Source organism: Grus americana, chromosome 20 (genome assembly GCF_028858705.1).
Source record: "Grus americana isolate bGruAme1 chromosome 20, bGruAme1.mat, whole genome shotgun sequence".
In the NCBI taxonomy this organism is placed as follows: domain Eukaryota; kingdom Metazoa; phylum Chordata; class Aves; order Gruiformes; family Gruidae; genus Grus; species Grus americana.
The window spans coordinates 1,588,371-1,600,377 of NC_072871.1; the positions used below are offsets into that span (position 1 = coordinate 1,588,371).

Sequence of the window (12,007 nt, forward strand, 5' to 3'; positions counted from 1 at the left end):
TCCTCCTCCCCGCACCTGGGAAATGCCGAGCGCCTTCGCTGCCTGCGCCCTGGCCGGGACAGGGGTGCGGGGGGGGTGAGCCCCTCCAAGAGCCTCCCTGCCCTCATTCAGGCATCCCTGCCGGGGCTCCCCTCGCTGTACCCCAAATGCCAGCTGCTCCCGTGTGCTCCCCCCCCTTGCCAGGTGCCCACCAAAGCGCCCAGCAAGTCCCTGGATGGGACCTGCTGGCTCCAACATGCAGCGGCGGCTCAGCGCGACCGCGGAGGCTGCGGCAGGGAAACGTCCCCGGGGCTGTCCCCAAAGGGCTCAGCCAGGGCCACGCACCCCAGGGCCCAGCTCTGCCGCTGCGGCACGTCCCCCGGGGTTTCTGGTGGCACCAACCACGCAGGCAGCTCCACGAGGCTGCACACGTGCCCTGCGATGACGCTCCGCACGGGCGCAGCACACGTGAGGTGGGCACAGCAGAGGGTCCGAGTTCTCCCACTGCCTGGAAGTCCCCGGGGCTGCTCTGCAGCAAGCAACGCCCTCAGAGAAGTCCAAGATCCTCAAATTTTTCCCAGTTTGAGATGGGAGAGGAGGAGGTGATGCCGGGACAGCCGGGCACATGGCGCCTCTGCCACTGCTCCGCAGCCCCCGGCTTTCAAGCGTCCTCCCCCCTCCAGAAGGAAAAAGGCAGTAAACAGCCACCAGCAGAAACCAGCTGCTTTTTAATAGCTTCTCCTGGGGGAAGGGCTGCGGCGGGACCGGGCTTATCTCTGCGTTTTATACTTCAAGGTCAAGAGACAAAAGACTGACTGGGATCGTTACTTATTAATGCCGATGGAGAACCACGCACATGCCAATGCACAGCGGCCATGCAGAGCTGCACCGGGCGCAGCCCCAGCCCAGCCACCCCCTCGCTGTGCCGGCTGCCGTGGCAGCAGCACCTTCTGCTCACAGCCCGAGGATTTTGGGTGAGGAATCCCACCGGGCTCCTCTGGCCAGAGCGGGTCCCTCGCGTCCCGGATCTGGGGCCGCTGCAGACTCTCCCCTACACCAGGAGGAGGAATTAGGGGTCAGGGAGCTGCTCGCTCTGCCCGGGCACCGCTGCCCACGGCTGCAGCCCACCGGCGCCCTGGACACACCCCCATGGGTTGCCAGAGCAGAAGCCCCAGACTTTTGGCATGACGTTGGTGCAAGGCACCGCCAGCACGCCAGAGCATCGCCCGCCCCTGGCTGAGTCCTCCCACAGGAGATTCACCTACCTCTGGCTAACAGCGCTCGATGCAGGAGCACGGCAGTGCCCCGGCCGCAGCGGTGGAGCTGCAAGGTCAAGGTGGCTTCAGAGATGGCACTAACTGTGTCCCTGCGCAGCGAGGGCATTGCTGAACGCAAATACATCGGCCAGGGAGGAGGGGGCAGAAGTGTGCCTGGTTCCACCAGCCAGGAGGGTGCTGGGCGGGCAGGCAGCAGGAGGGGACGCAGATGTAGAGGGGACCCAAGGCAGAGGCTGAGAAGCCATCGGGAACGTGGAGGATGCCAAGACTCCTGGGTGCAGCCGGCAGCCAGCCCGGGGCCGTGCACGGGGAGGGCAGTGCTGGTCATGCTGTGCTAGCGTCTTTAATACTGACACGGAGCAGGAGAGGCACATCACCCCGGGAAGGGACGACGCAGGCGATGCTGGGCAGCCTCGCCTTCCTCCGCCCTGCCTAGCCGCTGTGGAAGATACGGATGCGCTGTGCGATGTCCCTGCGGCACAGGGGACAAGTGTGCAGCCGCTCGCAGCAGGTCTGGCAGCAGCAGACGTGGCCACAGGGCAGGAAAATCATCTGGGTCTGGGGAAAGAGAAGACATGGAGAGCATTGGTGTCACGCCACGCTCATCCCAGCACTGCCCTACTCCAGCACAGGACAGAACGGGGCTGGAGGAGATGGGGATCGCCTGGGGGTGTCACAGCATGGCAGGCAGAGCCCCGCGCCCCATCCCTGGGCACAGCCCGGTGCTGTGTGTGCCCGAGGGGCTGTGCTGCGCAGAGCAGGAGTGCAGTAGGCCTGAGGGAAGGACACGGGTCACGGCTGGACCGAGCAGTCCCACGGACGCTTCCCACAGCTGCTCTGCGGCCAGACGTGCACAGGAGTTCAGCAAGCTCCTTCCTGCAGGGAGGCCTGCCGTGCCCTGCCCTGCCTGCTGTGCTCGGGAGCCGGAGGGATGAGCACCCAGCGTTGCCCAGGGCCAGGCTGGGGACACAGAGATGGGGACAAGCTGGAACCTGCCCTCACTCCACCCCCTGCTCCAGCACCACGTGTGTGCCTGGCTCTCACCTCCTGCTCCATGCAGACAACGCACTCTGACTTCTTCTCGTCCCACTGCAGCGGGGAAACCGTTGGGACCACAGGGCTTGGAGGCTCCTTGAAGGGAGCGCTGGGTTCTGGGGCTCCAGGGACCTCGGCATCCACCACCCTCAGCAGCTCTGCAACCACAAGCAGGAGGTCTGAGCACCAGCAGAGCTGCCCCCATCCCACCCACCCGGCACGCACGGGGGTGGCTGCAGGCAGATGGGAGCTCGGGGCTCCAATCAGGAAAGTCAACGGCACCAGCTTGCCAGTGCAGCCCGAGCTCCGCTCCCTAAAGGGAGGCACCTGGCCCTGCAGATCAGCCGGCCAAGGCTCAGGTACCTGCCGCCAGTATCAACATGTCCAAGACCAGGCAGAACAGAACTGGTGGTACCTGGGATCGTCTTGGCCACAGCCAGGATCTCCTGAGCTCGCTTGAGGATGGCACGCTGCAGGCCAGCCTCCGTCACGCCGATCTGCGGTGCAAGAGCAGGGCTGTTAGCTCGTGGTGGGAAAGGAGGAGATTTGTGTCCCCAAGGGGACAGTCCAAACTCTTGGGCCTCGCTGGCGAGAGCCAGCCTGCTACAAAGAGCATCTAAGGGATATGGAAAGACAGAGCCAAGCGACAGCCCGCCCTGCCAGTGCTCAGTCGCTCACTGGGACGGGCACAGAGCAGCACTGGCACCTCTCCTTGCTGGGAAGTGACACACCAGGAGCACCAACAGTCCCTCGTGCCAGACCTGCCGCGGGCACAGCCACGAGCACAGCTGGGCTCGGAGCAAAGGCAGGATGCGTCAGCGTCATCCCGCACTGTGTATCTGCTGTCTCGTACCTTTTCCAGGTCACTGGCAGTCATGGTGCTGAGCGCTTGCAAGGATACTCGATGGTGTGCAAAGACTGGCACGTACTGTTCAGCAGACAGCTCGATTAAAAGGTTCACCAGCTGCCTCTCCAAGCCCTCCTCCTGCAAAACACAAGGCGAGCTCCCAGACTTCGCTCTCGAGAAAAAGCACGGGGACAGGCAGCAGCGAGGCTGGCAGCGTGGCCAGGCAGCGTGCTCATTCCTTGCCCTCTGCCCTGCTTGAAGCATTTTGCATCCCTGGAGACACTAAAGCTCAGAAGCCCAACAGCCAGAGGATCTCTGGCCGCGGGTGGTTCATGAGCACAATTCAAAACGCCGTGTTTTGGGAAGAATGAAACATAACCGTTTTGTCAGCCGATGTCTGCAACAGCACCCGCTTTGCAAACGCAAGCTGGCATGCAGCACGGGCAGAGCTCAGATCCATCCCCTCGTGGGAACCCCCCGGTTTTTTAACAGCACAAAGTCCTGCCTCGTTAGGTACGGGCAGGAACGGGCAGGAGTGGCTGCATTCGGGCAGATCTGCAGGGGAATCTGGGGAGCCAAGCGGGGCTGTTTGGGGGTTTAGCTGGCACAAAAAGCCCTGCCTGGAAGGTGCTCAGAGTGCTCTGCACTGCAGTTTGACGGTGGGATGGCAGCTCTGGCTGGCAGACAGCCGGAGTGTCGGCTCCTTACAGCCCCATCCGCAGCCTCCAACTCACAGGGACGAGCGCGGGGGCGGCTGGGCAGCGCAGAGCACGCTGGCAGCCCGGGGTCTGCGCCCCGCTGCCTGTCTTAGCCGAGCCTGCGGGTCCAGGCGGGGCTGCCATCGCTCGCCCCACGCTCTGCACAGGGAAAGCATCAACTGCAGCAGCGACCTGGAGTTTCAGGGAGAGGGGCTTCTGGTTCAGCAGGCGCTGGTACTGGATCAGCCAGTAGTTCTCCTGTTTGGTTTCGCTCTTTGCCTCCATTTCCAGCTGAAAAACAAATTCATTCCTTCACAGCCTGAGATAATGTTGCAAGCAGTATTTACCCCTACGACTCCCTTTCCTGACGGGGGAGATGGACGATGCCGATGCCTCGTGCTGCACCAGGGACTGGTGGGAACTGTGCCCCCGAGAGCTTACAGCAGCACTCGCTGAAGTTAAATTAGTCTCTGGACCTGGACACAACCCCTCAGAGCCCTGCTCTGCTCCCCTTTATCCCCGTGCTAAGCCATGGACCCTCTCCCTGCAGCCAGCCCACGCGCTTCCTCATCTACGGCACATAATTAGGAGCCTTCGTTACCAGTATTTGCTGCAGTTCTTCTTCCCTTTGCTTCTTTTCTTTGAGCAGCTGCTGCAGCAGGTAGCCGAGAGCTTGGCGTTGCTCTGTGATCACCCCCTGCAACAGACAGACTCTGGCATCCACACCTCCGCACCATGCAGCTGCAAGCCCCCCGCCCCCGTTTCCAGCAAAGCACTTACCATACCCAAACCAGTCACAGCAGCCGTGGAAGCCCCTGTGCTCCAGGGCTGGGCAGGCAGCCCGAGTCCTCTCCTAGCAGTTGGCACAGCAGACCCGAGCTGCGCCCATTTCTATGGGTCCTGCACCGAGCACTGGTGGGACCAGGCCCCAGCACACCCTGGGCAGCCCCAGACCATGCCGGCCTGCAGCGGCTCTTCATCACTCCACCACAAGCTCAGTCAATGGCATCAAAAGTGTTCACGGTCCCCCTCCTTAACTGAGAAGGATCGCCTGAAACTAGGTCTAGAAGCCTGCGGGTATGCAGGACAGGTGAGGCAGCAACCTCCCCACACCTTCGGGACGTTTGCGTTCGTTGGGGTCTCACGTCAAGCACTGCCGTGTACCAGGGCAAGGTAAATCATCACCTTCACCAAGGTAAATCATGAGGAGAGGTTAATTGTCTCAGGAACGTGAGACCATGTGGCATCTCTGCATGGTTCAGTCCCAGGTAGCTCATACCTGCTGGAGGATCGTTAACTGAGCAGAGGCCAGTCGTTATCGGCCACAAGGCCTTCAGGTGTCCATGGACAAAGGGACAGGGATTCCGCTAGAAGGCTGACCTCCTAAAGGAGAAGTGTGGGGAAACCTTTGCTAATCAGCACCTGGACCCTACGCAGGGACGAGGTCCTCTTTTTAAGCAGGAGACAGGAACGCCTGCCTCTCACAGGCAAAGCCCACCATTAGCTATCAGAGACGCTCTGCCCTGATGGCGGCAGGAGAGCTCTGCTGCGTCAGGACCCCCACGGAGGTGAGAGGGACAACTAACGACACGTGGGAGCTGCTCTGGATGAGAAACCCAGGCAGCTTCAGCTAACCTGGAGATGAGCTCTTCTACCCACCCGCACCGTGGACACCCCGCTGGGATCGCTCTCTCCCAGACTGACCTTGCAAGAGACCTGTGCAAACACCTCCCCTTCGCAGGGTGTTTTTGGTTCTTCCCGCTTTCCAATGATTTATCAAGGTCATCACTAAAGCACCTCTACGTTGGGGGAGGAAGCAGCTGCCTGATGCCCAGGCGGTGTGAAGCACGAGTGCAGAAAAGCTTCTGCCAAAGCACTTTGTGGGCGCTGCCCGTGCGATGGGGGTTCCATCAGCAATCTCTGCCAAATGGCAGGGGGTATCCAGACCAATGAAGCAGTTTATGCCTCGTTTCTCAGCACCCAGCGCTGAAATTGCAAACGTGCTGTGCTGCCTGCTGTGCTGCAGATGGGCACGAGGACAGATCCTCGTTTTCAGCACTCCCCTGGAGCTCCTGTGGTCACCTAACAGGAGCCACCCAAGTCCAGTGTCATTTGAACTACATCTGCCTGGGGTTCCTTGGTCTTCCCTGCATGAGCTCTGGGCAGTACCCCACCATCAGGCCTCCGATGCAGCGTTATACAGAGGAGCGGCGTGAGTTAAGGTAGCACAACCCAAATCTTACACTTCAAGGTGTCCAGCACAGGGCTCAGAGGTGATCCTGGCCTAAGTCAGCGCTTACCAGCCTGCTGGGTGCAGTACTCTCGGAAACAATATGGTGTTTGCTGCTGATTTCGGGCTCACTAAGCAGGTGACCTAGCCCGGCAAATAGCACGCACAAGAAAACAACTGACGCGAAGGCGTAATAACAAAATTTAAAGCCAAGCTGCCTAAGCCAAACTTGCTATTCCTCACTGTGCGACTGCTGATGAAGTCAGCCCATCGAATGGTGGGACGGCGGCAGAGCAGCCTGGGAGACAAGGCTTAGAAATGAAGGGGGAGAGCTGACAGCCATCGCTGGCACGTATGTAAAACCAAAACGCAACATAACAACGTAAGAAGACATGCGATGCGCGGCAGGGAGGTGTTTCTGGGACAGCCAACGACTGGATCGCAAAGTCCTTCCCCACCCAGCAAACCTGGAACTGCCCGTTGCTGTCAGGGCCGGCTCGATTGTCTCTGCCCTGAAAATGCACCGAGATGTTTAGGAGCAGCAGCAACGTTCCCACATAAAGAGGGGTTTGTGGTGTCCTGTGGGTACGTACCCTTCTGACTAAGCATAAAACCATGTGGAAACTGCAAGGAGCAAAAGAAGCAAGTGGAGCTTTTGCGATCCCAGAGCAGAGAGAGGGTGGTGGGGCAGCCCCAGAGCCCTACATACCTGCAGCGTCTCTGTGTCCAGTTCTTGCCTCTTTAACTCCAGCTGTGTCAACTGCAATAACTCTGTTTCTATTAATTTAATCTAAACAGAAGATGAAACATTTTTTTACTGACATTTGAAATGACTTTAATTTACGCTCTTTTAAAATGAGGTGTAACTGCTGCCCTGGGAGGGATGGCACTGCAGAGCCGCCCAGAAGTTTGGGGAACCTGCTGATGCCCTTCCGTGACACATGCTCTCAGGGTCACTCGTCGTCTCTTGCCTGAAGAGCTATGTCCCCTGCTCTCTAATTGTCTCTCTGCTCTAAGTACCTTCTGTTCAAGTCTAGAAGCGCGTTGCAATCGGTTTGTTCAGCCAAACCTTTTGCAGCCACTCTGGAAGGCAGCGGCTGGTTGTCAAAGTCCTCCTAGCACCACTGCTTCAAACTGCAGATGAACTGGGGCAGGGCCCTGGTTTCTAGAGGCTCCAGCAAATCCCATAATGATACGTGGTTCTTTCAGGTGGGGCAACTGAGACACAGAGAGGTGAAGTGAGTTGCCCAAGGTCCCACAGCAAAGCCAAGCCGAGAGCCCAGCTCTCCTATCTGCCAGGCCACCTCCCATCCCTGGGCCACGCTGCTCAACGTGTGCCATGACATTCCTGCCGACCCCGGGGCTCTGCGGCAGGTGGCACCCAGGGCTCCTGCCCGTTCACTGCCTGCGCAGGACGCTGCTGGGCTGGGCTGGATTTCAGTAGTAAAAGGTCCAGCCATGGTACCAAGGAACAAACTCCCTTTGTTTACAGAGCAAGTGCGAGCAAATTGCAGGGCTCTTACTGAGGAACTCGAGCAATGGAGAGTTGTTAGACTCATCTCCTGGATTGTCCATGCACGATCCATAGGCTTCTAGCATGGTCCAGAGATTGGTCACTGAGTGACTCAATATATCCAAACCCTGAAGCTTATGCACCAACTCCTGACCTGAGACACTTCTGCTAGTGCCACATCAGGAGAGGGTCAGATGAGGAGCACTGTGTCAGAAACCAGCCACGCGTCCTCCTGCATCAACCACCACTACCTTCCCACCTCCATGCATCAACCACCGCTACTTTCTCCACCAGCTCTTGCTCTTCCTCCCCCAACTATCGCATTGCACCTTCTGCAGAATGGAGCTCAGAAAGGCAAGCTGAGAATGGGAAAGAAAAGGTGAACTTATGGCTCAAGGTGCAGTTCCGATGTGCTGGATGGAGATGCAGTGGACTCGTGTGGAAACAGCAGCCCTGCTAAGTACGCAATCTGAAGGAAATTGTAATTGCACTTGCAGATCACCCCTACAGAGCCAATGCAGGTCTGTCCTCTAGCGACCACTCTCCAGCACTTCATCCACACTAGCGCTGAGACAATTGAAGCAACGGCAATTCCGCTACTTCCACGAATCTAAAACCCGCGTTGACACTCCCTCCCATGGAGCTGGGAGACTGTGGTCTAACCACCACTGCCCAATGCTTTGTTCCAGAGCTCTTAGCAATGCAAGAGTTCTTCGTTTCCTTCAGACCCTGCTCTATGCTCACAGCACTTTGATCCTCCTCAGAAGTGTCTCATCAAATGGCGGTATGAGCGGAGTAGCTGGTAGCTCTTTCCTCTGTTGCTGACTCACCTGGTTCCTGATCTGCCTGTGCATTAGATCCTTCTTCACTTGGAGAGCTTCAAAGGCAGCTTTCTGCATCTCAATCTAAGGGACAGACAGCATCCTGCTTAGTCAGGGCTGTTCATGCAACTCCAAACGGGCAAAGAAAGAAACTCTGCTACCTTGCAGTGACTCGTGTACAAGCACCCGAGCAGTGCTGACTCTGTACAAGTGTCCTGATTACCCCATGGCTTAGATCCCACAGGCCCAAAAGGTAAAACCCACTTTACAGAAATTATATTCGTGTTCTTCAAACACATATTTTGAATGCTCCGTACGAACCCCACCTCTCATTTTCAGCAGCACTGAGCACCCAGGCTGTGCAATAGGGCATGGCTACCCAGCACTTCTGGAAAACGAGCCGCAGAGGTCTCAGGTTCAGAAGGTATTCAAAAGGAGCAGAGGCTTTCAAAAAGCTTCCCGTAGGCAGCTTGCCCCAAGTCACCAGGAGACCTGCCAAAAAGACAGGACTTCTGTCTCAAAATCCTATTAATCAACAGACCGGTTTTGCTTCCCATGGTCTGTGCTGCTGTTCTTTCTGAAAATTTGCTCTCTAGTTAAGAAATACATTTTTCTTCCAACCACCCACACCAGTCTGTTAGAATACCAGAGATTCCCAAAGTTTAGCACTTAGTGTCCTACAAAACAACTTTTGCATGGAGCCCAGCCCAGCCACCATTGCTCCTGTGAGCCACTCTCAATCCTGCTTTCGCGTGCAGCCGCTTTCCCTCCAGCCCCCCAAAAAGCAGTTTGCTCCCTCGCCCACCTGCTGCAAGATCTGACTAACAGCCTTGTTCTGATCCAGCTGTTGCCAAGCCAGGATTTGCTGGAACTTCTGGTCCATCTCAGCTAGGCTGCAAGAAGATGGATTTGCCATGGAGTTACTGCTGGGTCTGAGACTCTTGACGGAAAAAAGAGGAAAAGCGGGCAACAGGGAATCCAGGGATGGAGAAGTTTGTTACGGAAAAAGGGTCACTGAAGACTGAGAGATTTAAAACCTCCTTCCCTACAACCAAACCAAACCTGCACCACAGACTGAGCCAGAGCAGAGGCACCGCTGCCTGCATGTGCACGACTCAAAATCCACGCAGGGACTGCTGCTGCCCAGCAAGCTGCTCGGGTGGTGAACTTGCACGTCAGTGTTCTGCACTGGAAAGGGAGCGCTGATGGAGACCCAGACGATGTGGCCATGTATTGCCTGCACTTGCAGGCAGGACCGTGTCTGCCCACCGCCCTCCATTGGGCAGGTCGCAGGCACACAAGGGTGTTTCTGTTCAGTGCCAGACGCTGACAGACTAAAATTCCTCACCTTCTTGTAAACAGAGACAGAATGCTCTCTGTACCTATAGCAATACAAGTCCTACGTGAATACAACCAGCATCCTCGAGACAACCCTGGGAGGTGAGGAAAGGAGTTCTGTGCTAGAGTTTGACACTGAACTGGCTAACAAGAAAAAGACCAGTCCAATTTCATCCTCCACATTCAGCAGTACGTATCAAGTAAAATAAACGGTGTGAAAAAGTGATAGTTAATCCAAAGTATGGTTAACATGCATAGTCTTGTGGTTAGAAGGTGGGTCATTTAATCGAGTTTGACGATCCCTGTAAATTGCCTTGTCACCTGCTCTTACACAGCTGTCCTGCCGCATTCCGGGTGTAAATATGGGAATTATGCCAGGGAAAGAAAGGGACTCTACAACAGCACCACCAGCCCCAGACATCTCCCACCGTACCTGGAGCAGGCCTGGTTGACGAGGTCTTGCCGACGAGACTCGTAGGTCATTTGGATGAGCTTGTTCTTGTAGCTCTCAGCCAGCATTTGTTGCATGGCAGCTAGGAGACAGAAGCAGGTGTCTAGAACAGGCGTTCATCTACCACCGCTGCTACAGTCACTTGCAATTAGCAGTGCCTTCTCTCTCATTCCCAACCTGTCCTTGCTTTTTCCATTTCATTCATTTCAGAGCAGGCTTGTTCAGCTGCAAGAATCATAGCTATTTATTGGGAAATTAGCTGAGCAAACTCCACTCTGCCTGTGCTGAGCCCAGTCACCACCTCCCGACCCTCAGACGGGCTGCAGCTCTGCCCGTTCCACTGAGAGCAACCGTCCTCGGGGTGACAACACACAGCATTTCCTCTGCAACCGCCGCGGATCTGGACATGGTCATCATGAGCGGAAAAGGCTCCCTAGCACCATTCTTGTTTACCATACGCCTCCTGCCTCAGGAACCTCATCAGTTAACGTCTGTTTGGTACCTCTGAAATGTGAAGCACTTTGTGTGCTTATATCCAGTGTCACAAACTCCTTGTGTGACACGCTGGAGCCACACAGGGAGCATAGCTTACACCTCAAGGAGAACCGGCAGTGGGCTGAAGGCGGAAACAGTGGACAAGCTCTGGTTCAGTGCAATGCTACTCCCCGCAGCTCTGCCCCACTGCACCAAGCCGCACAGCAAGAACGTGGGTGTGACAGAGCATCTCCCATGTGGCTGTCACCTATTCAGCACATCTCCAGAGGAACCAGGTCTTTCTTGCATCTCACCCCCACAAAGAGTTGGCTGGACTTACAGGCCACTTCCCTTCTGCGTAGATGCTCCGTCTCCTCCTGTGTTATTGCCATCAGCTGTTCCATCCTTATTCTGCCAAACAAACAAGAACAATTGGCCACTCCTTCAAACAAGCGCTATCGCTCTTCTCCTCCACCCACCCAGCTCAGAGCCTAAAGGCGGGGCAGATTTACCCCGGCACCTGCCCAGGAAAGCCGTGTGCTTACCAGAGACACAAAAGTCTCCATGATTTCTTGGTAAGGAACCTCTAAGTCTATGGGAGACAACGTAAATTTTGCTCAAAACCACAGGGATAATTGCTTCTTAGAGTGGAAAGCTGATCTTTCTGAGAAACAGAATATCCATGCAACGTGCATACATTCTCACTAAACACGGTGTCAGTCCTTTTTTTTGCCTTCCTTTCTCTTGAGGCTTGACGAGCGCTTTAAAGCTGACCTAAGTGAGCGGTGCCACTGAAAGCAGCAGCCTGGCCTCCATCCCCACCTCCCCTGTCCTCGTCCCAGCACAAGCACACATACCACCACTTACCAGATCAGGAACTGGTGTGGCTGGAAAACTATCTGACATACAAAGGGATTCTCTTCAGCCAGGTCAGTGTCCCCATCCAATTTACTGTGCCACCGCACAAACAGCTGGCTGAAGGGAGGGGGCAGCATATAGGTAGGGGAAAGTTGGGGACAACCACTTTTGGTGACAAAGCTAGCTCAGAGTGTGGGCTGAATGGCAGCATTGCTTTCAACGTATTCCTCCCAGCCCGTACACATCACTGGACCATCTTCATAAATGCCTTGCTTTCCAACAGATGTAGGATTTCTGTTGGTCCTTGGAATGCAGGGTTTTGTTCCCAAACTCCTTAGCTAAGACCATTCAGAGATGAAAAAGAGGTAAAATCACCATCCCGTTGGGTTTGCCAGGCTGGGTAAGACCAGGCACATCTAGTCCAGAGTCTTGCCTCCAGCTGCAGGTACGAGATGAACCTCCCCTGACTTAAGGCGGATTCAGACT

The 12,007-nt window shown here is 56.3% G+C and overlaps 1 protein-coding gene across 9 annotated transcripts in view; it reads right to left on the reverse strand.

Moving 5' to 3' along the window:
- Positions 1-686: 686 nt before the first annotated feature.
- Positions 687-12,007, reverse strand: part of LRSAM1 (leucine rich repeat and sterile alpha motif containing 1) — a 28,033-nt gene continuing 16,712 nt past the window's right edge. For 8 of the 9 annotated variants that reach the window (XM_054848707.1, XM_054848700.1, XM_054848704.1 and 5 more), the window contains 11 exons: positions 11,004-11,074; positions 10,172-10,271; positions 9,206-9,293; positions 8,410-8,484; positions 6,776-6,856; positions 4,438-4,533; positions 4,029-4,127; positions 3,145-3,276; positions 2,707-2,788; positions 2,301-2,449; positions 687-1,814 (listed from right to left, as the gene is read on the reverse strand). In XM_054848707.1, the coding sequence (XP_054704682.1) occupies positions 1,689-1,814; positions 2,301-2,449; positions 2,707-2,788; positions 3,145-3,276; positions 4,029-4,127; positions 4,438-4,533; positions 6,776-6,856; positions 8,410-8,484; positions 9,206-9,293; positions 10,172-10,271; positions 11,004-11,074 (1,099 nt within the window). In that variant the 3' untranslated portion in view covers positions 687-1,688. The remainder of the gene's footprint in view (positions 1,815-2,300; positions 2,450-2,706; positions 2,789-3,144; positions 3,277-4,028; positions 4,128-4,437; positions 4,534-6,775; positions 6,857-8,409; positions 8,485-9,205; positions 9,294-10,171; positions 10,272-11,003; positions 11,075-12,007) is intronic. The other variant, XM_054848706.1, reaches the window with a different exon arrangement.